Source organism: Paralichthys olivaceus, chromosome 13 (genome assembly GCF_024713975.1).
Source record: "Paralichthys olivaceus isolate ysfri-2021 chromosome 13, ASM2471397v2, whole genome shotgun sequence".
In the NCBI taxonomy this organism is placed as follows: Eukaryota; Metazoa; Chordata; class Actinopteri; order Pleuronectiformes; family Paralichthyidae; genus Paralichthys; species Paralichthys olivaceus.
The window spans coordinates 10579464-10604107 of NC_091105.1; the positions used below are offsets into that span (position 1 = coordinate 10579464).

Consider the following 24644-nt stretch of genomic DNA (forward strand, 5'->3'; position numbering starts at 1 on the left):
ACACACAGCCTGCATCATTTGTTGTGGTTTTGTCTCCTTATGGTCATTTTGTGCCTGTTTTTTAAAATCCCATCATCACTTTGACATCGCTGTGGACATCCCTTTGATTTATGTCATTTTGTAACATAACGTTATTTGCCCTCAGCCTGAAAGTTACCCCTACATATAAGTATGCAAACACAGACACACAAAATCTTCCAGTTTGGCTGTTTATTCAGAATAATAGGCTTCAAATATAATGCAAGCAACTGATTTACACACACAGGATTGCTCTACTCCAACTGTACCCTCGGAGCGGAGGTTGCCGTGGGACAGAAGAGGTCGTTCACAACATCGATTCAAGCAACATTTTGAACGGGTAGAGAAAAGGAAAGAACTATACACTCTCTGATTGTTATGACTGTATGATTCTTGAGTGGATGTCTGTTGATTATTTGTCAGCACTCTCACATGAACACGCAGTCCGACAACACAAACTCACAGCCGGCAGCATCGCAGATGGACACTACCACCAACACACAGGTGCACATAAAACATTTGAGACAAACATTCACTCCCTCCAGAAACATAAAAATAAGGAAAATGCATTGAAATGACCTGAAGATTAGCTTTACATACAGTCACACTTAGCTTTATGTATCTTGTGCTACACTGAAAAAGAGAAATCGCTGCCTTGTTGATTGCTGTAGAGGATTTTTACTGTTGCAGCAGCTGGTAGACATTTTACTGAGATGTCTGCAGTGTAGCTTGTAGTGCGGAGGAAAGTTTTACTGCATGCTTTCTTTCACAAGAGGGAGAGAAAGGGAGGGCTGAGGTAGTGGAGGAAAGCTGAAGGCAAAAAAAGGTGAGAAATGAATAAGGTTGAATAAGGTTGTTCAAAAGGCACTTGGAACATTAGGAAATGATAGACATGAAGGGGAAATTAAGCGAAAAACAGTTTGGTTTCAGGTAACAGGTATGTACTAGTGTGTGTGTTTGTTTTTGTAACTAACAATAAGGCAGGTGAAGAAGAAAAGCCCTTAAAATATTTGAAGATAAAACAAAATAAAGAGCCTATTTTTGGTAAAATACTTCATGTTGGCAACTAAAACCATAGTGATTAAAATGACAAAAAAGGCATCTCAAGAAGACGTATAAAAGTGATGCATAGCCATCAGAACAAAAACAATATGCCAGTCAGTGGTTCACCAAATACAAAAAAAACCTTCATATTAATGCACCTCACAATTACTCTGGGTAGAGCTACAGTTCCGTAGTGGTCTTAGATCCTCATCCACCAGCGTAGTGGTGTGTCACATTATCTGATTACGCTGTAGAAGCGGATAGTGGTTTCATTTCTTCAGTTCAAAAACTTCATCCCCCTGTGGAGTTCATGTAAACAACCGTACAGCGTTCTTTAACTAGATTCAATTCTAGCAACATATTCAAAACTATTCAAAGTACAGGATTTACATGTTCACATCAGGGCTGATCATTGTGCAGGTGCATCCAACAGCAGCTGCTCGCACTAAAACCAGGAAAACATCAAAAAGAGTTAATTTCCAAACCAACTGTGAAAAGCTGCTCCATAATTCTAAAAATCAGTCTGAATGATTTCTAAATATGGGCTATAATCTTTCTTTCAATGAGGGTAGTGTGTTCCCAGGTTTTGCCAGTGGACTGAGGCCAATATGGCTCAAGAAAAAAACAAACACCCATCATCTGTTTCTACAGTTCATTTACACTCACAAGTCTATTTATAAAAAAGGCATATTTTGTTGTGCATAAAATATTCTCATTTCTTGCCATCAAAGTCTATTTGCCTTCCTCAGGCTGTGTGTACATCACGCTTGAAGAGTGGACTGTCTATGTAGTGTGTCGTGAGAATGACAAAGTGGACAGTGGTCACTTCCTGAAGGGAAGATGGAAGTTCATGAAGGATCGGAATCTCCCCCTCACGTTAAGGACCAGAGGGGATCCCAGTGCTGAAATACTCCTCAGTGCTAGCAAAAAAGAACAAAGAGTTTCATTTTAAATGGTCATATCCTTCATGTTGTAGTCCCGGCAGAGGGGGAGGTCGTGATCTAAGGATAGGTTCACTTTTTTTTAAATCTCAAATTTAAAGTGATATTCCTCATGGTTTGAGTATGGCCTGAGTTTAGGTTCCTTGCAAATTAGTTTATTGGACTTTTGCCTTTTGTAATTAGTTTTTTAAATTATTAAACTTTAACCCATCTGTTTCCTATTGAGAATAATAAAGAACTGAATTTCTGGATCAGAAAGAACAAGGAATGTGGTTTGCCATTGAAAATGATGATTTCTTCAGGGCCTAAATGGAAAGTAGGAACAACCAAAAAAACTTTCAATATGGGCATTCTGGGTATTTTAAAATTTTAAAAACATGTGAACCTATCCTTTAAGGGGCCATCTGTGGATCATTTCAGGTTGAAGGCCAGCAGGGGTCGCTCCTCTCTCTTCTGCCATGGACTCTTCTTCTCCTCACCATCCTCCTGCACTGCATCATCATCTGGAGATACTGACATCAGCGTGTGTTCAGACTGGAAAGTCTCTCCCTCTGGTGTCGGCAGAGGAGGAGGAGAAGCAGGAGAAGAAGAGGAAAGTGATGGGGGTTGCTCTTGTATTTGTACCGCCTGTACTCCTTTCCCCTCCACATCCCCCTGCCCCATTTCTTCTCTTTGACCCACTGCTTTGTCTGACAGGACATGTCCTGTTTTGATGTCCTGAGGGCTGCAACTGGATGTCTCCTCCTCGCTGCCTCCTCGATCCAGATCATCCACATACACCAGCTGAGTGTAGGTCATGGCTGGTGTTGTGCTCTTCGACCTGTCTCTCTCAATCCTTCTTTCCTTCCGCTCTGCATCTCTCCCCCTGCGACCCACTCTCGGCTCGTTCAGGTCCACGCCAGAGTCCAGACTGGCATCATTGCCGTTGCCATGCCTCCCACCTTGCTGACCTCCTGACACTGGCATGTTGTTTTGGCACCCCGCCCGCTGGAGGTCGATGTAGGAGTGGCGAATGTGAGCGTTGGAGCGTCCATCCAGTGAGACAAACCAGGCTCGTGGGTGAGGGAGAGGTTTTCCTCCTCTGAGCTCCATCAAAGTCTTTTCAGCCAACAAGGTGTCCTCACTGTTTATTTCCACTAAAGCTGTTTCGCCGAGAGCTCCTGGAATAGACAGAGACTCAGGCAGGCCACGCCCCTCTCGGTCGCCCTGCTTGGTGGGACCTGGCAAGCAGTCTGTGCGGGTTTGTCCCAGGGGCTGCTGGGAATGTGAGGCATTGAGCTCGGCCTGGATGGTCTCCAGGTCACTCTGTTGGTCAGTCTGCAACAAGAGGGCCTGACCGGATAGTGGGTGCTCCCCAGGAAGGCGCATGTAGTGTGCTGGGATCACCAGTGTGGGGCGCACCCTTGGGTATCCTTCTCCCCCACTCAGGAGGTCCACAGATCCACAGCAGAGCAGCTGACCTGGACGGGATAGCAACGGGGGGCTTGGGCGCTCCAGGTGGTCCACAGACCGGGACAGAAGGTAGTCAGGAGCCCTGCACTCAACTCCCTCCCCTCTAATGGGGGAGTGGGGAGGAGAGCAAGGGGAGATACAATCAACAATCCCAACATTGCTCAGCTGGTTAGCTGACACCTGACCATGAATGGCTGACGACAATGCATCTGAAATTGGGTTGCTGGACGAGCAGACGGAGGTGTATGATTGGCGGTAGCCCCGGTCTGTCCCAGATGAAAGTCCGGCCTTTAATTGGAACGTCTCCACAGACTGCCGGTAGTCTCTGCTGCGAGGCGTCAGGTTGCCAAGAGATGAGCCATGGTGGCTGTTGCCGAGAGAGGAGCGGCTGTGTTTGCTGTGATGGATTAAGCTGTGCTGACGCTGATTGTCTTGATGCTCATATGAGAAAGGCTTCAGCATCGGTGTGGTCATGTCAGGCTCAGTTGCTGTAGAAACAAGTTCCAGCTGCACCTTAAACAAAAACAGTAAGAAACTATTTAAATATTCACATAGAAAACACTGTATATGTAATTTAATCACAGGGAAAGAGCAGAGACAGTTTTGATATATCCATATGTTCTATATGTGCTTTTTCTGCCAACCAAAGGCTTGCAAAAAACACAGGGTCAGCTACAATACAGCACCTCCCTGGAACTGAGTGGGATTTTGTCACTTTTCTTGACAAACATGGGCCAACATAAGAGTTTGAACCAAGCCAACCAGGTCTCAATTCTAAAGGTACTCCCTCCATTTGATATCTACATTACACATTAGTGAATAAACTCTTCACTGAATGTCAGACAGACCTCATTGCTGATGAGGTTGAGGTGGGACATGGAGGTGGCTTGGTCCCTCTTACTACTGTCCAGACCGGAGGACATTGTGAACTTGCGGCGAGACCCTCGAGGCTTCAAACAACGACGCCTGCACAACACAGAATACAAAAAGAGCAGAGGTTAAATAAAAATTAATTTGAGAAATCAGCTTCTTCCATAAATAAACCTTTTGACAATTAACAAAAAAGGCACTTTTACTGGACTAACAAAGTGCCAGTCTGTTTTAAGTGAGCTAAAATCTGTATTACACCATTTGTGCTGCAACTAGGACAAACAGCAGCCTGACTAACTATGCACCTCCATGGGAATTTTGATGAAGATGAAGAACAGGTATAGGTATGTATAAAAGGAATGAGCCTGAGAGTTTAAACCTTTTCATTATGTTAATGTTAGTTTTTTTAATTTGCAGAAATATGAACAATTGATTCAGATCAAACCCAGCGCCTACATATTTGTTTCAGTTACATTATGGAAGAGCAATACTATACCAAGAGATACTATCGCTAAGGTGATGGCTGTTCCTGTGCAGTTGTTTAAGCACATAACTGGACATTATCGACAACAATCACAGTATTAAAGCTTAAATAAACCCTAAGTACATTCAAATTTTCCAAATAACCAGTCAGAAGACCTGACTCATTTTTGTTCAGTCTTGACAAGCTTCCTCCATTTAGAGACAAATCTGATGAATCTCTGACAGTCTTAAAGATGCAACATATTTCTGTAGAAAGGTTGTTTGGCAAACCTGCAGTAGTACAACAGAAGGCACAGCAGGCAAAGCAGAATGAGAGCCATGCCTCCCAGTATGGCCAATAGAAACACAGTGTGGTATGTGCTGATATCCTTCGCAACCACTGGATCTGTAGGAAGGAAAATATGAAACTGTCTGCAAAACTGACTACTTATGGAATGCATCATTGTGAGCACATGTGGATGTGACACTGCCAAGAGAGTTATGTCTGGTTTAACGTTATATTTTTTATAGTTTCTAGTGTAAATACAATCAGTGTCAAAGTGGTTTATCACCTGAGTGCAGTGGTGACATGGCGGCCACCCAATATCCTAGCTGAGGAGCAATGTAGGTCAGACTGAGCTGGTTGCCCTCCTTCTGCACATGACCCCAGCTGCTCTTTATCCAGGCACCTGCAAACACACACACACACGCACGATCACAGAGCTTGAAATCAAATTCTCAACATTTATTCTGTGTCAGCCCCACCTTCACTGTGTGAAGACAACTGACATGACCTGCAGGAACCTCCCATCTGACTCTCAGTAACTCAATAAAGCAGCTCTCCACTTTACTTCATTTATCTAAGTAAACTAGTTACGTTTAAGGCCAAACTATTCAATAATGTGACAGAGGTAAACTCAGTTATCAGGGTCACCGCAGGGTTAGTTAAATCTAAACACATTTAGAACACCACACAGTTTCATTATCAGACCTAACACAGTAGGGTGGAAAAATAGTCGGGGTGATTATGGCTAACAGTTATTATTATAATATAGGATTTCCTGTATCTGGTACTGTTACTAAACCCTTTGAAGTTACTTGACAACCACTTTATTGGCAACAGCCATGATCACACCATGTTTCATCCAAAACAACAACACACACACATCCGAATGAATATAATGTAGCTAGAAAGGCACTCAGTAGAGAGCTTACATTCACCAAGGCCAAAAGTCCCCATTGAAACCACATTAAAATTAACTGGATCCAGATTTTTATGTGGATCTGCACTCAGATCTGTAATAGCTTTCATCATGTCCCACCCTTCCACTAAATTCCAAAGAAATCGGTTGAGCAGTTGTTGCATAATTCTGAACAAACAAATAACAAAACAATATTTTCTTGGTGGAGGTAATTAGTATGCAGAATATCTCTTACTCAATACCTAGCTGTATATTATTCATTATAATATAATTAACCAAATGAATGGAACATGAATCCAGACAAGGATTTGAAAGTAAAGTAAAATGATTAAATGATTAATTCATCTAATTTAATTAAGTTTTTCCTGAAATTGACACTTTCCCATTACAAGACCGTGAGCTTCCTTCCATGCTACAGGTCTTGTGGTGGTGCTAACTGAACCACTCTCCCACCACCACACCCATACACTAAAAACAACCCACAATCCTACTTGTACTTCATAACTTCCCCCAACAGACCACAATTTGGTACAATAACATTATGTATGCAACTACCATTAAAGGCTACAGCCAGACTTTTAATACCTTCTACATACCTTATTTTTCCTGAAACTGAATTTAATGCTTTTTGAGACAATTTTAGACACAATCAGGAGATACCCTGATGAGTATCTGGGAAACCGCTGATTCAAGCTCATGAATGTTAGAGAGGAGGGAGTGTTGTGGCAGTACCTTTCCACAGGGAGGCAGTGTTTTCTGTCCAATATCAGAGGGAGCCAATGAACAGAAACACAATGGCAGCTCCAACCATACCAGTGCCAAGAACCACAACAAAGCCAAAAGGACTGACTGATTGGTTCACAGTAAATCTGCACCAAGAGGAAGGGATACACCCCCCCCCCCCCGAAAGTCTCAGGGTTAGCATCGTGACAGCTACTTTGTTCCTATGTTTATTTGTAGTTGCACAAAAAGAAGTCAGGAGTCAGCATCAATCTTCAAGAGGGAGGAAACAAAACAAGAAGGAGAGGATATTCAAAGAAAGACAAATACATACGGAAAGGGAAGAGGGGAGAAAACAAGGAAGCAAGAGGGGACAAATGGAAGGAGAGATAAGGGAAAATGCAAAAGAAACAGAGGCAGGGAGAAACTAGAGAAGCTCTGTGACTCAGCATCACAGGCCTGCACACGCACACACATGCACACACACAGCCCAGCTCTACCCAGAGTCACTCCAGTTCTGTCTTTTCAACAGGGGGGGGTTCCTTCTCTGTGCGACTGACCTGGCTCATCATGACGTTTAATGACTGTTCCCACGCTTCCATACAATACAGTGCTGACAGTCTGACAACTGCTCAGACACAATACAAACAGCTATAATGTCAATACAGTTTGCATATGACTTCTGCTTTGAAGCCATTCATGCAAAGTCAACACAGCTGACGATGGGGCTTTTTACTTCAGCACTTGCATCATTCATAGATAGCAGTCGGCTCTTATGTGCATCATCTGACTCCTCTCAGCATGAAGGTGTGTCTGTTTATGAATAACACAAACGAACTTGATCTGTTTAAATATGACATCATTCAGCCCAATGCTCACTTGATGTCTCACAAAACATGAGGTTGTCAGTTATACAAGAGAAACAGGTTTTTGTGTGCGTGCGTGTGGTCCATGTGTGCACTTAGTAAACAAAACTGGCTTCTTTGTGAGGAAGTTTTTATCAGCCCGAATCTTTCCTCCAAAGGGCACTAGACAGATTTCAAAGTTCTTTCTTTGAGTGTCTTTTTTGTCCTCAGTTTAACTCATATAAAAGACACACACACAGTACCACTCAGTGAAGAATCTCAATCAGGAGTCGGGTCTTTCTGTTGTGTTACTTATTTGGTGGGTTGCTAAGGAACATGAGATGTGGCCCGGAGAGGGGTACAGGGATAGCTTCTGTTGTGGAAATACTTGCCACTACAGGCTGTGCATAGGCTACGTGTGTGCGTGTGTGTGTGTGTGTGTGTGTGTGTTCTTTCAGTTTTATCTAAGCCCTTTTTCTAAGCTTTGGAAGTTCATACATTAAACTAAGCCCTGAAATCCTTAAAAACCATCACAAGATAAACCATGGTTGAGATTTTAAACAAACCATTGGCCCAATAAAGTTTTCCTTTCTTAGCTTGAATATTTTAAGGGGATATTTGGAGAATGTTTAAAGTGGAAGACATTTATGAGGCATGCAGGGGTAATGCGTCAATCCACTCTGCAACAACTGTTCTCTGCCTCTTTCAGCTTCCCCCTCAACTTGAAGATAACATATTTAGAATTGTTCCATGTAAAAAGGGATTTCCTTGTTTATTTGTCAGATTGGTTATGATCAGAGAATAACTCAGTCAGGGTCTAGGGCTGTACAAACTAAATATGCCCGTCACAATTCCTCCAAGCCAAAGGTCACATATTCAAATTGTGTTTTTGGTCCAATCAACGGTCCTAAATCCAAAGGCTCTCAGTTCAATCATATAAAGGACAAAGAGAGGACTAGGAGAATTAGGGTTGTGTCAATGATTCCAGTGTCTCTGCTGTAACATAGAAAATGATATTTGTTACTTGCTATTTTTTGGGATTGATGCCCTTATCCATTTTTTCACCCTGTCCATTATGTCCCCAAAATGTATTAAAGGCGGGTTTAAAAAAGATTTGATTACCAAAATTGCTCCACATTTTGCTTTTGAACTACAAAGACGATTATATGACTAATCTTTTCCACTCTGGATCAAACAACACGGTACCTTTTTGTTTTACCACAAGAATTTTAATAGGCCCAGACAGACCTTTCTCCTGCACTTGTACAGCATGAATGTAAAGTGGAGAAACAGTAGATGTGGAAATATAACACTAATGTACACACAGCGCTCAGCTTTGTAGTGGAGACATATCTGACTGATCGACTGACGATCTAATGGCTGTGTTTCTGCTCGGCCTGTCCAATAGGAGCTGGGCGTGTTATTCATGGTGCAGGATGTCTGACAACACAGATTTAAGATGGTTGAAATCAATCTTTGGGTCCAGAGAGGTTTGAAGTGTCTCTGCTACAGGACTACAAACTAATATGCTCTCAAGATTAAACTGAGTTTGAAAAGATTAGGCATCCATGGTCCAACCTTGTGATGTGTCGCAGTACTCATGTTTTAATTTGCAGATTAATGTGGTGCCGTATTTTTCTAACTTTTTTCTGTGACCTTATGAATAAATCCATTCACTGTGTTAATGTGCTCGTGGTTCGAGTTAATGCTCCTTTTTTTCAAATTTTACAAATCATTTACCCATGGAAAGCAGGCTTCATTACTGTAGTTAATAATTTGCTGCATTGCACGCTCACAACAGTTGACTTTGTTCTTCATAAAGTTTTGGTGTTTGTTTTCAGTACATACCCAAGCGGGGGTCAAATCTCCAAGCAGGGATGTGATCATTTTCCTTCAGGCCGCTGTCAGCCGGCAGGGGCACAGACACGGTGATTGGCTCGTTCACTTGCAGCTCCACACCGTCGCTGGCCAGTAGATGAACAGAGATGGCTGCTACGGGAGTCAACTCAATGTTCTTCTCAGCTCCTGTGAGTGAAGCAGGGAAATTGTAAGAGGGAGAAACATGTACCAAAAAGCAACCAAAGTGGGAGTAAGGTGCACAGGAGGGGGAGCAAGGAAAAAAAGTGGGCAGCAGGAGGCGGGGAGCAACATAAAACAGTGTAGATAAAGGAGAGCTGTCAGGGGAAAGACAGACAGGAAAGAAAACAAAGGACAGACAGGATAGAAGGAAATGTGCTGGAGAGTGAAAAAAGAGAGTGACCAAGGTTGGAAAGTGTCACAAAGCACAAGTATGTCGGTGCTGCCTGGAGGGAGATGAGAGAAGACGCACAGTGTGTGTGTGTGTGTGTGTGTGTGTGTGTGTGTGTGTGTGTGTGTGTGTGGGGGGGGGGGGCTTTTGAGAGGTATTCAAGCTGAAGGACACACAAAATCATACAACACACATACAAAGACACACCAAAACGTGGATGCCTGAAAGCTCGCAGACACGGGTCTTGTGTTATAACGGAAAGCACACACAGGGGTTATTGTGTTTCAGGAGGTCAGAAGTAGAGGCCTCTCCAGGGTAGCATCTCTCTGATGTACCTCTGCTTCTACTCTTCACTCCGCATCCCCTCCCAGTAGTCTTCTTCCCCTGTCAACAACACCCAACTATCGTGGAGTCTTAAAACTGCTTTGAGCTGTTTGCCAGTTCCAGCCTCACCTGTGCCATTGCCGCTGAGGACCTGCAGGTGGGGGAAGTGCTGGATGTGTGGTGGGGAGCTGGCCACGGTGAGCAGAGCCGTCAGGTTGGCATAGGAAGTGTTGGCAGGAAGGCTCAGAGCTCTGCGCTGGAAATGAACATTAGGCTGACGTCTAAAACCTGCAGAGTAACAGAAATACACATACATCAGAAACCATGGAAACCTCTAATTCATATCCAGTGGTTTCATTTTTATAGTTTAAAAAATATTTTAAAACATAAACAAAGATGACATGAATAAAGTAACATTAGTCTAAAACAAACTGGGAGCATGGCAATTGATTGTTTTGTATGTTTTTAACATAGCCCTGCTGACCTAGGAGGACCACAGTTATATTTTTTCCTGTCATCTCTTCGCGCTCTCTAATGTAGGCATAAAATTCCCTATAAAAATCCATCCATCGTCTTCCACTTATCCAGGCATGGGTCATGGATGTAGCTGGCCAAGTAGGGTATCCCAGAAATCAGTCTCTCTTTCCACACTTTCCAGCTCTTCCTGGAGCATCCCGAGGTGTTCCCAGGCCAGATGGGATATGTAGTCCCTCCAGGGAGTTCTCCAACCCGGGGTCTCCTCCTCATTGGGTGTTAGCGCCCTGGAGGCATCTTATCTAGAACCACCTCAACAGTCCCCAGTCCCTCTCATTTCAGCCGCTTGTATTCACAACATTGTTCTTTTCGTTCACTACCCAGAGCTTGTGACCATATGAAAATATATATACACCAAACAGAAGTTCTTTGGATTGTAAATATTTAAGAAGTTACTTCTTTAACTGTTTGCTAAAGATATTCAAAAATGATTTATCACTTTTCTTTGAAACTTTGTTATATGAGCTATTTTTTTCTAGCAGACAGAGTGTTTTACTTTACAATATACAGTCACCCATTCACACACACAATCATACAGGGCTTCTATATATAGCACTCTATCACACACCATTCAGACTCTGCCAGCAAAGCCGTCAGGGGCGATTGGGTTCGGTTTCTTGCTCGAGGATGTTCCTCCTGAGCTACAGCTGCTGCAAACTTAACTTCCTATTCCAGTTGCCCTGTTAAATTTAATGGAGAAATCTGAACTCAAATCCCCAAACTTCCCATACAGTAAACACATTACACAGCAATTTTCTACTCCTCGTCTTTGCCTAATGTGTTTTCATAAATTCACTATCAAATCAGGCTTAATGGAGGTAACTCTGGATCAGTGCAGTAAATATAATGCATTGCTCTCCCAGCCACTGTGATGCCTCTTTTTGATATTTTGCCATGCAATTAAATGTTTCTTTTTCATTTGTCTACATCCCTGCATGAGACCAGTCTCTGTTTCGACGTTAATGAATTACGGATGAAGAGCAATAAACAGTAAAATCTGCTTGTAGCTGGACTCAGCAAGGTGATGTCATTGTGGTCCGACTGTGCCGAGCACACATTCCTGAGCAGTGAGACACAGATCCAGCTGTATATGAATGTTCACCATGTTTGTGTTTCTAGTTCGAACTCTACATGAAGTCTGGCTCTGCAGAGCGACCGGATCTTTTCACTTTGAAGTTTGGTCTTGTTCTTCAAATTCCAGTGTCATTTTTCCTCTGTGGCTGTGTTGGTGAAAGAAATTGACCAAGTTTCTGTTCTTTGTCCGATGGCTTCCGCAACTCCTCTCTTCTTCTTTCCCTCCACTTTTCTTTCACCTCATCTGTTCCTCCTTCTGTTGGACACTGTGCAGCCCATCCCCCTTTCTCCCTTTCACCCCTATTCTCTCCGACTACTCCACCCACAACCTCACTTCCCAGCACATACTGTATCATCCTCCTCCTCACGTTCTGCCCCCCCTCTTTTATTCTCTCTCCTCGTGCCACACGCCAAGTTTATCACCCCCCTGGGCGCCTAAGTTCACAACATCATGACAAACAGTGTGTCGAACAGAGAGAACACATAATGCTCCACTCAGGCATTTACTGTAGGCAAGAGATTTTACATGTTAATGGCGTCTGTGTATTTATGTGATTTGTCCGATGTTTCTTTGCAAGACAACACAGCTGACATGTTAAATTACTCCAGAGACACACAAAAGACCAAGCAGACGAAACGACCAAATTGATTTTGCCTGAGTGAGAAAGCCTTATCTAATATAATTACCTTAACAAAGAGACTGACTAACAAAGACAGACTCTTAATGTATACTTGTGTGTGTGTGTGGCCGGAGGAAGGTGGATTTTTCAGGATCTAATCTATGAGATCTCACTTAACAATAGGTAATTTAATATAGAGTTTAATTATCTCAACTTTTTATAAAAAAAACTGTATATAAATAAACCAGTGTTCATTCTGATTGTTGAGTGGGGTGAATGGCTGAGAATCTAATTTTAAAAAGATTAAGAGTCTAAAGTCATATTAGAATGCAGATGTTTAATGTTTGCCATCTCAGTATAGCTGATCATAAGCTGCCTTTAGACATGCAGTGAAAAAGAGGTGCCATACACGTGGCTGTCGATGCAGACGTAAACTTGGAAAGACAAGATTCGGGAGCTTTTGGTGATAAGGACCACCACTGGTGTCGATGTCCTGTGAATAGAAGACGTTTACCGACTAGAGTCGAAACCCGGGAAATTTGGGTCCAGACATTTTCCAGTTTGCCTTTCACATATGAGGAAAGCTGCAGGAGATTGTTCTCATGTCAATACGCTGTAATTTTGATTTTCATAGCTGAATGTATACACCATGGTCTGCCTCCAGCATGCCCTACCCAGATGCCACTTATCGCTTGAAGTTGCTGTCTGAACGCATATGACACTGACAAATTCCTGCTACGTTCCTCATACGAGAAAGACAAACTCCCGAAAATGACCCAATTTTCCAGAAAACAGCTTTAAAATAGCATGTTGACATGACAGTGAATGGGAAAGTGGTCTCAGACTGTACACACACACACACACACACACACACACACACACACACACACACACACACACACACACACACACACACACACACTGTAACTGTTTTTTGGGGCTAGTTGGTATCTACACTAAACACTGTATTTACCTTGTAGGCCTGACACAATTTCCACCACATCTTCATACACCATCAGAGTAGCAGCTCTTTCTGGGAGCAGGTCCAGGCTGATGGAGGAAAACACTGGAACACAAGCAGAACCACACACTTAACACACATGCACACACTGCATCAACTGACCACAACCATTCACAATCAGATAAGAAACAAATTGTTATCTACCTGGCGAGAGAGAGAGAGGAATCACTATCAGACATAACAAGTCATTAAACCATCTTTATGCATTTTTAATAGACCAGCTTTCATCCTGTCTGCTGTGCGGGACACAAGTCTGACCCAGCAAACTGCATTTCTTTCCTCTCCCTTCCTTCCTTTCACTCCTCCATTGTTCAGAGCTGGTAAGCGTGATAATCCAATTGGCCGCCGTTCCGTTGGCTTATGATAACCCCCCTACTTGAGTGCCCCCTCCCGACTGCAACATACACACACGCACACACACACAGACAGACAGACACATACACACAGACAGACACACACACTGTACTCAAGCCTCGTGGGAGGTACTCTGTATGTGAGAGTGTGTGTCCGTGAAAGGGAAGCTTAAGCATCCCCCTTGCTGGGTTTTGGCATCTATTGTAATAAATTAGTAATGGAGCAGTCCACTTATCATTAACTCCAACACCTGGCACAAACTCGCACAATTTTGATTTCACTTTCAAACTCACACACACATATACATTTACACAGAGAGGACAGAACACATGGAAATCAATAACCTGCAAGCCAGCATGGCCAGTCTGAATGTGGGTATTTCATAACATCCCCTCTGTGTCTGTCCTAAAATATCCGTCAAACTCTCTCTCACTCACAAACATAGAAAGACTAACACACAGACACACACACACAAACCTACCAGGTAATCTAGAGGGAGTCCAGGGCACAGAGTTTGGCACATATCCCTGTTTAGTTGCAGTGACGACGAGTGGTGTCCCAAGGCGATAGGGGAAGCGCAGGTAGGTGTTGCCATCAGCTGATGAGGTTTCCGTGGTTACAGACGTGTGGTTGGCGAAGAGCTGAATGGTGGCTCCTCCCAGGGGCTGGTGAGTGCTGGCATCGCTCAGGTGAACTTTCAGAGTCACTTCTGTGAACAAACAGAGCGTTTACTGAGCCACGTATACAGAATTTGTTTTTGCTGGCGAGGAGAGGGAAAAACACTGCAGATAAATTCAGAACCACCATGACAGGAAGTGATGTGTACACATAAAACACAGCGGTGTTATAATAACAGTCATCTTTTTAACTGGGTTCAGTTTTGGTGCCAGACCCTTTGCCTTCAAATCCACAGATACGACATTCCACATCCCGGGCCAATCACAAATAGACGGCCATCTGAACATTTCCTGGACTCTTGCCCATGGCACTTCCCCTCTAAAACAATGAGCCATATCCCTCTGTCAAAGAAGCCTTGGACCAGAGAGGAAAAACAACTGTACATCACGACACCTTCTATAATAGAGATGAGGAAAATAAAATCTATCACAGATTGCCTGTTGATTGAAAACGGCTCACAAAGGAGCTGTGAACTACATTCATTACAAAAAACTGACTGAACAAATTGTTTGTTAGATGTGCAACAAACGCACTATGATGCACTGATAAATGATGAAGGATTTGCTGCTTTCTTTGTTATGTGACAGTAAACTGGTAAAATATTCTAGTAAAAATATATTTGGGCTGTTCCAGTCGGAATGAATCACTGCAGGCTGCAGGAAAATATAACAGGCATTAAATCTGTTCTCTAACATTTTAGACAAAACACAAAAATAATTTCTAGTTCTAACGGAAGTTTAAAAAAAACGTAACATGTCAAGAACTCATCTTACAATTGCACACCTCTCTCGCTTTGATCTGTTTGCACACAGACCTACAAAGAAGCTATGGGGCTAAACAATACATTAGAGGTCTTATTTTAACTGTAAACTGTGAACAGGACACATTAGGTATTTAATAGGAAACACTGCTGCATATTTTGATTGAATTTCAAGAAGAATTTTAAGGTGTTTATTTAAAGCACGTGTCAGCAAAATTGTGACCTTCACTCTGCTTCTGTTGATCTTCACCTTGGAATTTAAAAACAGCACTGGGCATTCCTCTCATCTTTTATTAAAAGACAGAAGAAGAGCAAAGAGATGCATGAACAGAACCAGACTTCACAGTGGTCACAGAATATGGTTCAATACAATAGCTGCAGCCAAGGAAAAGGAGGAAGACACACTGTTTTTAAATAAAATGTTTACTCTACTTTGTGTATTCTGCATAATTACATGTCATATTCTGATTTGTTTGTAGTTTCAGACACTATTAATGTTTTCAGGTAGGTTGTATTCAATCACTCTAAATCAACTGTTATCCTTCCAAATATTTTACTCTCAGAATAGTTTGTGACTGCCCAAAATTGCAGTGTAAGGTGGTTCTAATTGCCATGCCAAACAATACTACATGCTGTATTTATTATATGTTTTTCTCATACAAACATCTACTAACCACCCTGCAAAGCTAAAAGTAGTTTTGTTAAGAATGGATGCTCATCACAAGCTGAAAAACAAACAAACTATCTATTTCAGCTTCATATCCCAAAGGTATGATAAAAAAACAATCGTGGTACAAAAACATTATTATTTTTAAAAAAAAACTAAGACCCATGCCATTTCTCTGTTTCTGGACACATGACATTTGTGGGCCCCGTTTATGATTGACTGCTGCCTGACCCATGGTGACCTTTCAATTAAGGCTGAAAGAGTAGTCACCTCCATCTCCCTTGACCTAAACATACCCACCTCCCCCATACTCAATGAATTTGGTTGTACCTCTTTCTTGTAACCCCACCCTCCATGACACACGCGCTAACACATACATACCGCTGGCAAGGCTAATCCCCTTCCCCCCACTCAGAGATCCTGTGGTAAGCGAGGAAGCACTCTGACAAAATCTGGTGAGAGTTCAGCCCGAGTGCAGGCTCCACCTAAAAAACTGAGCGGTGCACAAAATGATACCTTTGCCTGGCTGGAAGTAATGTTGTGTTTTGTAGGCAGTGAGGTTTGGCGAAGGAACATGTCGGCCGCAAACACAACACATCATTACCCTAAAAGGTCTGGTGTAAAGATGCCCTCTGACCCCTCTCTTCATTCCTCCTCTTTATTACAGTCATAGCAGAGAAAACTAAAGCTGGATTTCCCCTTGACAGAAACTCCCCACTGCATTAGGATTTGGTGTGTGTGCTGGAGAGACCCTGACCTCACTTCCTGTCCCACTCCCACTGATATGTTCTTAGGGGTACCAGCTGTGCTCACTTTAGAAGAACTCCCCTGGGAGACTCCAGACATGCACACTCAAATGCAATAGTCCCCTCCCAGTCCTCATCCAATAAATCAGTACTGTGGTGACATCATTGTTAAACAAGCTCAGAGTCTTCTCTCTGCTCCGACACACTGGAGAGAAGATGGTTGGCCTGAATAACAATGAAATACTTTTCTGCAGCTAAACCAGTAACTCCACTGCTGCTTCTCACTATTTTGAACCTTATCTGTGCGATTGTTAGTACCATATGGAGGATAAAGGCATCAAAGAGAGTTCAGCCTGACCGACGCTGCAATCTCAGACCAATTATCTCACACAACAGCAGTCAAAGCAGCAGGGTGGTTGTGTGTTTGTATGAGAGTAGAAATCCACCAAGAGGAGGAAGCAGTGAGGAAAAATAACCTTTGTGTGTATGTTATCTCCAGTTTGAATTAATTCATGGTCAGTGTATAAATCAGATGATACACAGAGAAGAAGCATTCCTGCCTCGTGTAAGTGAGCTGTGATAAACTGGAAATGCATGGTATGGCCGGCCTCCACTGGGTGTGTGAAGGGCTTTGGTGTTCTTCCAAACAGAGGAGGGGGAGACAGATGCTTTCTGCGCACAAGGCTAAGTGGTTAGCTTGCTTGTACACAACACTTAGCATTAAAGTTGTACTTCAACTCGTGCTCGCTGCTTATTTAAGTCAGTTACAAATTAATTGAGGTCAAAGTGATGCCAGTGAAGAAATGAAAGGTTCATAATGAAATTAATCAAACACATTGTTTACAAGCTGTAGAAGAAGAAAGGTGATTTTTTTTTTGTTTGCTAGAAGATTTAAATTATACCATCATAATAAATCATATGACAACAATATTATATATGGGATAGCTAATAAACTCACACAGAAGGAGAATTAGTGAAGCAGGGCCTTGTAGAACTGTCTCAGAGAACCGTCAGAGCAGATTACTAATGTGGCACAAGATACTGAAACAACACTAGAGGACACAGCAAAAAATGTCCAGAAGTTTTAGCTCTTAATTACACAGATATGTCCAACAGCCTGTGCAATTTGGAGCTAATAATAATGGACATTACAGAGTTTTTAAGAAGTTGGGAAAGTGAAAATATGAAATAAACTGACAGCAATCTGAGTTTCTTAGAAAGATTAACAAAAACTATTTCAAGTGTTCGACACTTTGAACAGCCCTACATTATAAATCTGCTTAGTATTATGTAAATACTCTTTTGGTTTTCCCTTTATGCTGCATATTGATTTAATTAAATGCTTTCAATTTTAATTGGATTGAAAATCCCTTTGTTTTAATTCCAAACTAAAACAAAACAGTGAATGCTATAAAATTTCCTCGATTCAGCAGTTACTCCCAAGTGCCAGATTTGATGATTAGAAATACATTGCATGCGAGGTTGTGGAAAATATCACAGAGATTAACAACTGAGTACCAGTTAAGTTTTAGTTAATTGTGACGAAGGTTTTGAATAAAATTATCTGGAAAACACAGGACCTGTAAAATGAAGCATTACTAAAGAGTGTGACAGCAAAAGAGGCAATTTCACCATCTGAGGCCGCAACACATGGTCGAGCACGAGAGGAGCCAGAAATCATGTGACAAGGAAACAGACAAACTGCACCGGTGGAGTCTGGAATAAAGTAACACTAGAGAGTTGTTCTGGTAATGAAGTAAACCAATAACAAAACTATCCACAAATTATTTTACCATCCCACAACCTGCAATTTATTATGATCAATTAGATCAACCAGTATCAGCTAGCTGGTATCGGACTATCACAGATATATTGACATATGTTGTCCAACCTTCCAATGCAGTCATTTACAAATAGTGTTCTCATATAGTATATCTAGCAGCACACGCTCAGACCCCACTGTTTACAATTCTGTCTGCAGCACATGAAGCACAGTACACATCACAGAGCAGACAGTGGTGCAGAGTCAAGCCATGTCTTCACAGCTAATTGCTTACTAGTGTGTGAAATACATTATTGGAAAGTTAATGACAACCTCATTATTTCCATTATCTAAAATCATTTATCTACAGAGCATATACAGTACAATCAGCCCTGAGATTGGAGGATGGATCGGGCACTAAAGACAGCATGATCCATCCCTGCTGTCGAACAACCAATCAATTCATCATTTTGAGCACCACAAAAACAAAACAATCCAGTTCAGCGTTCATCATTATGAGAACTACAATCACGCATGCCTTTTAAACCTTAGGCGCCAACAGTCTGTTGTTTATGCTTCTGGATTTAATAACTCGTTCAGCCGCAGAAAAAGCAAACACAATGACTGGAGCTGTTTGTTTACCATTCATATGACTAACAAACGTCGAATTTTCAATGTGTCGATTTGACGAATACAAATAGATATGACTAGAATAGACATGAATCACCAGCAGGAACAAGGGACGCAACTCCTGAACGTGTCACAGCAAGAAACAGGCGCACAGACAAAATGAGGAAAAATTAAAGAAGACACACAACTGTCTGTTAAAGCGCTGCCAATCACAATGAATATCAATAGCTATCAATAGCTGTCCGGCCTGCTATTTTCCCTCACCTGGATTAAAAGTAAGGTTAGATAGCAGTGGTCAATTCCATTAACTCAGCAGGGGAGTCGGCAATTAGGTTACATCACCAGGCTTAAGAGCAAATGGACGCTCTTCATCTTACCTCAGGTAACCCCCGTCTAAATACGGCTCTATTTAACATTAGTGGTTCTGCTCTTTGGCTAAGGAGCAAGTGGACACGGCCCCTGAGCTCAGTGCCTTCTCGTGACCTGATGTATCCTTGGCAAAGCGGGCTGCTGTTAGCGCTCACACCAGCATCTCATGATTAAAATCAAGCCAGGCTAGCTGATGACAATATGATTTGATTGGTCTGCTTCCCAGCAGCCCTTGCACAGCTTCAGCAAATGTTTGCCTGTTGGAGAGGCAACGCCATGCCTATTATGGGCAGCAGTAATGTGAGTGAGATCTATATCTGCGGGTAGATTGTCTGTCTGGCTCCAGTCATCCATACAGTCTGCTGGACAGTCCAGGAGAAATCCTCGGTATCGACCCCAACACACCCCCTTTCTCTTGGGAACAAGTGAAGGTCACTCTGGGGCAATCAAGGAGAGCGGAGAGAAAGAAATGGAAAACAAGGGGCTTGCTGAGGCCAGGACGGACTTCAAAACATTGTAATCTCGTGAATTCTCAATAAATCATACCTTGTTTTCTTCTACATCACACAGAGGTTCTGTTGTGTATTTAGCTGATTATCATGCCTGATGACAAGCCTCAAGACATTAACTATTTCAAAAAGTCATGAACTTCTTATAAATTATAAAACTAATTAAGGGACTAATTTAACTAAGTTACCAAGTTCATTTTAGAGACAATAGGGGCTCATTGTTGTATTTTCCAACTCTGGCAGTGACTCCATGTTTACATTCATACTCTCACTGTAAACACAGTTGTGGCGCGAGGACAGAATGTGGGCCGGCACAAAAAGGAAGGCGAGCACAGACGGCCGAGTATGAGAGCTTGTAACTGAGAGATAAAAGTGATGGATAAAACAGATGTGGTTCCACTTTAGCTGCTCCTCTCGACAGAGTCGTCTTTGAAGCGACTGACTGAAGGAGATTCCTGCAGATTATCCTGATTCGTGGTGGCTATGAAACGCTGCATGTGTCTGCTGCTGCGGTGACGGGATACCCTCTGAAAACAGATCTGTTCAGATGTTCAAAAGTTGGTGTGCAGACCTCACAAAGTGGAAGATAATATGTCCTGGATAATATGTTACTCAATTTTTTTTTTTTTTTACTTAAGTTGCGTCAAGACAAGTAGTTACTATGTTAAGTGCATTTTATAGTTGAAACGTATTTTTATAAGCAATTGCACATTGTTTGTCGCTCAAATTCTATATGAACAAAAGTGACACCAACAATTCATTTGTGATGCATAAATAACCAAACATTGCCTCTCTGAAATTGCTTTAAGTTGGTTTAAACAATGTTAAGATATCAGATATGTGGAACATTATGGCAAGCAAATGGTGACTTTTTATAAATCAGATGATCCAACAAAAGATGATAGAAAATAATAATTTGCTGCCACTGTACCAATTATAATACTCACAAATATAATACTCACAAATTTTTCTTATAAAATGTCACATTATTGTTTCATTTCAGTTTAAAGACTCAGTTTGAGATGGATGAGGTTTTAAACTCGTCTTTATTTGCAGAGATTAAAAACAGAATTTTTTTTTATTTTTTTTAAATGTGAGGTAGATCAATTATGTGTTACACCTCCTCACTGTGCACAACTTATGAGCAAGATATCAACATATATTGAACTTATGTTTTATTGCTATTGATAACATTTGTATTGCTCTACTTGGTTGGTATTTATCCATCCACTTTCAGAGATTGTGGTTTGAACCAGACTCTTCTGCCATCAGGGCCCTCAGCTGTGGAACAACCTACCTGAGGAGATAAGGCTCGCAGAGTCAGTGATTTCTTTTAAATCAACTATTTACAACCCATTTTTATAGACTTGCTTTCAAGTGATGTTGTGTTTTTATCGTCTTCACCTTTTCATTCTACTATTTTTTATTGGCACATTGCTGCTTTTAGTTTTCATGCGACAGAGCTCAACATTTATTCATTTAATTTGAGCACCACCTAAACGTGGAAGTCTGGCCTCCTCGTCACATTGCATCCTGCTGATTGTTATTTCTCTTACATTTACTTTTCTTGCTTTGCTGTCAAATCACATTGTAAACTCTGTTTTTTAAAGAAGTGCTTTATAAATCAAGTTTATTATTAGTAGTTTTACTATTATTATTAAAAACCACCTTGAATCCCAAATCAAGTGAACATGTCAAACGGTGCAAGCTCTGCAGACTGGATGAAGTGATATATGTTCTGTAGATCAGTGATGCTAGATAGATAGAAAGAGAGAGAGAGAAAGTGTTTTCTGAAAGATAAAAAAAAAGACAAATCCCAGCAGCTGGACTCTGCTGCTCCTCAACAACAGATGTTCTCCCCCACCAGCAACACATTCAACTACAGTTTCTAACCCAACAACACATATTGTTTTAAATATCCCCCAGATGTAAGAAACCAGATTTATATTCAAACACTTGAGAGGTGGTGAAGTTCTCCTGCTCCCTCTGTGTGTGTGTGTGTGTAGCTAACTCGCTAACGCTAAGCTAAGTTCAGGTCACATCAGCATCCCAGGAGCTAGCGGCACCATTAGCCGCCGCTAACAGCCGCTAACCAGCTCCTTTCCCCCGGACAACGTGTGCAAACGCAGTCCTACCTTCCGTGGCCGTGTCCTCCGGTAGTGTTTTGGCTGCAGCTTCGGAGGCGAGGTATCCCAAAAGGCAGAGAACAACCGCGGCTCCGGCGCCGCTCCGGTCCACAGCCCGCATCGCTGCAGATGTGTGTGTGAACGCAGGTTAAATGAAAAAAAAACAAAAAAACAAAGTAGAAACCAAATCTTCGGCTTTTTTCCAAACTCACTGTCCGGACACATGAGCGCACACACGGTTTATTCCATGAAGGAGGTCCCGCTCCATGTCCGGCAGCCGCAGCGTTCCTGGGTGTTTCACGCCGGGGAAGAGCGCAGTGTGCTCGGTGCTGTCGTGCATCACCAGCCCTTTGGCCGCTCGGTGGATTTTTTCATCGACTGTCCAGAGTCATGGAGGAGGACGGCCCCGCTCCTCTGAGCCTCAGGCCCCAGAAACAGCACCGACAGGCGGCTTCCTCCACACGCAGCACCGCTGACATAGGCGGACCCCCAGCGCCACCTGCCGGCCAGAGGAAAGTTTCTTTCAGTTTTTTGATTAACAGACTAGGAAGAAACCCATAAACTTGATTAATATTTTATATATAATAATAATCATCACATAATAACGGCATCAGTAAGTAATAATAAGTAAAATGCAATGTTAAAAAGTGAGTAGAACATGAGTGAATTTCCATTTTTGGGTGAACTATCCCTTTAACAAAGAGCCTGCTGGTTAGACAAACCTGTCTGTGAAGGGTTAGTCTCTTGGTAGACCTGCCTCCCTTTGGAGAGTGTCCTCTCTGTGGGGCCATCAGCTTTCAACACATTACTTCCTGTGGTTGATTTGTTTATCACGTGATCCGCTACATGTGATTGTGATGGAAGGCGTTTACAGGAAAAACAGGAATAAAGATTTTGCTTCAACAATGGTGTTCTCCTTCTCAGACATGAGGCGCTCCGCTCTTCTGATCCTGACACTCAACATCTTCTGCACCTGTTCTCAAAGTAAGAATGAATGTACTGCTCTGTTCTCACAAGATTCATTGTAGAGTTGTGGAAACATTAATTTCTAAGGGTTTATTTTAAGCTTTTGTTATAAATAAAAATAGCTTTGAAGAAGAAGCCACCTTAGACAGAGTCTACACCATAGCTTTTTCTAGTAATAACTTTATACCAATACTTTTCTTCATTCTCACTTTCTTTTTCAGTTGCCCATGAAGCTATCACTATTGTGGGCTGCTTTGAAAATGGTACCAGTGAGGTGCAGGAAGAAGTTGATGGTGAAGAGCTTGTATACGTAGATTTTGACAGACAGGAGTTTGTGTACACCGTGCCCACATCTATCTTGTTGGACCCAAGAGCAATATTTGGTGACATAACTGTATTTAAAGGTGTCAAGAAAGCAGAGCAAATGTGTCATATAGTTCTTAAATACTGCAAAGGAGAGGAGAAAGATCCACCAGAAAACAAAGGTAAGGAATAGACTGCGTGAAAAAAGGTAGATTAACATTGATCTTTTTAATGACGGGATCCAGAAAAATGCTGATTTTATTTGTTTTGAACCCACTAAAGATCCCCCTGAGACTCTGATCTACTCTGCAGAGGAAGCTCAGTTGGGGGTTGAAAACAGCCTCATCTGCTTCGTGAATAATTTTTTCCCACCTTACATCGAAGTCAGCTGGACTAAAAATGGTCGTCCGGTGTCGGAGGGGGTGTCACTCAGTCGATATTATCCCAATAAGGATCAGACCTTCTACCAGTTCTCCACCTTGACGTTCACACCGAGCGAGGGGGACATTTACAGTTGCACCGTGGAGCACTTGACCCTGGAGAGGCCTAAAACAAGAATATGGGGTGACTGTGCAATCTTGTATAAAAGTGATGAAAATATTTGCTTGAAATCACTTCCTTGTGTCTGAAATGATCCATATTTTCTTTCTTTCTTTTACAGAAGTTGATTTTACTCATCAAAGTCATGGACCAGATGTTTTCTGTGGAGTTGGTCTGAGTCTTGGCTTATTGGGGGTAGCAGCTGGTACATTTCTGTTTGTCAAAGGACACCATGGAAACTAATTTCTCATTCTTAAAGATACATTTATCTCACTGTATATCTCTACGCCAGTATATTTCAGAGGGTAATATTAAGAGTTTTACACCAGTACATTTATCTGATAACTTAAACTTATTTTACATCTTAAACTCTACATGCAAATATGTGATGAACTCATAAAACATTATTCATTGTTAGTGATGAAATTCCCCAACAGTATATACAGTTGTTTAATTTAACTTCTCCTAGACTAGCTACAAAATATTGAGTCAGTTTATACAGATCCAAGGGCAGAAATATACCGTAGATCACCAGAAACTGAATTTTAATAATTTATGCTCAAAGTAGAACTGCTCAACTCAAAACTACATAAAAAACCTGAATTTCAATCCCATCATTTGAATTTATATTGTTTAAGATTATTTATTGCATCAAAAGTGAGTGAGTGTGTATTTGCATTATTTGAAAATGTATGCGTTTATTCCAATAAACTTTACGTAACAATGTGAGATTTAATTAATTTGTCTGGGTTTTTTCTTTCACACACTTCCACATTCAGTTCTCACAATTTAAATGTACTTTTATGATACAATCATTCAGTTCAAATGAGGAAGTAGTGGAAATTTACACTAGTTCTCA

At 41.8% G+C, this 24644-nt stretch overlaps 2 protein-coding genes across 2 annotated transcripts; one reads left to right on the plus strand and one right to left on the minus strand.

The window, feature by feature from the left end:
* Positions 1 to 195: 195 nt before the first annotated feature.
* Positions 196 to 22757, minus strand: fam171a1 (family with sequence similarity 171 member A1). Its single transcript, XM_069536619.1, has 10 exons — positions 22699 to 22757; positions 21986 to 22475; positions 14211 to 14438; positions 13328 to 13420; positions 10256 to 10414; positions 9403 to 9579; positions 5360 to 5476; positions 5079 to 5193; positions 4304 to 4421; positions 196 to 3968 (listed from the first exon to the last, which is right to left on the minus strand). The coding sequence occupies exons 2-10, from the start codon at positions 22095 to 22097 to the stop codon at positions 2415 to 2417; spliced, it is 2673 nt and encodes an 890-aa protein (XP_069392720.1). The 5' UTR covers positions 22098 to 22475; positions 22699 to 22757; the 3' UTR covers positions 196 to 2414.
* On the plus strand, positions 22687 to 24521 carry LOC109633417 (H-2 class II histocompatibility antigen, A-U alpha chain-like). The gene is made up of 4 exons (XM_020093263.2): positions 22687 to 22960; positions 23164 to 23427; positions 23528 to 23809; positions 23907 to 24521. Exons 1-4 carry the CDS (start codon positions 22834 to 22836, stop codon positions 24026 to 24028), a joined length of 795 nt encoding a protein of 264 aa, XP_019948822.2. The 5' UTR covers positions 22687 to 22833; the 3' UTR covers positions 24029 to 24521.
* Positions 24522 to 24644: the final 123 nt, after the last annotated feature.

Bases quoted from the DNA above. Each gene is read 5' to 3' on its own strand.
- fam171a1 (XM_069536619.1), bottom strand. From the start codon at position 22,097: ATGCGGGCTGTGGACCGGAGCGGCGCCGGAGCCGCGGTTGTTCTCTGC. The intron at 13,421-14,210 runs GTAGGTTTGTGT...CTTGTGTTCCAG, and splicing joins GACTCCCTCTAGATTACCTG to TGTTTTCCTCCATCAGCCTG. The intron at 9,580-10,255 runs GTGAGGCTGGAA...CTTCACTCACAG, and splicing joins CCTCAGCGGCAATGGCACAG to GAGCTGAGAAGAACATTGAG.
- LOC109633417 (XM_020093263.2), top strand. From the start codon at position 22,834: ATGGAAGGCGTTTACAGGAAAAACAGGAATAAAGATTTTGCTTCAACA. The intron at 22,961-23,163 runs GTAAGAATGAAT...TTTCTTTTTCAG, and splicing joins CTTCTGCACCTGTTCTCAAA to TTGCCCATGAAGCTATCACT. The intron at 23,428-23,527 runs GTAAGGAATAGA...AACCCACTAAAG, and splicing joins AGATCCACCAGAAAACAAAG to ATCCCCCTGAGACTCTGATC.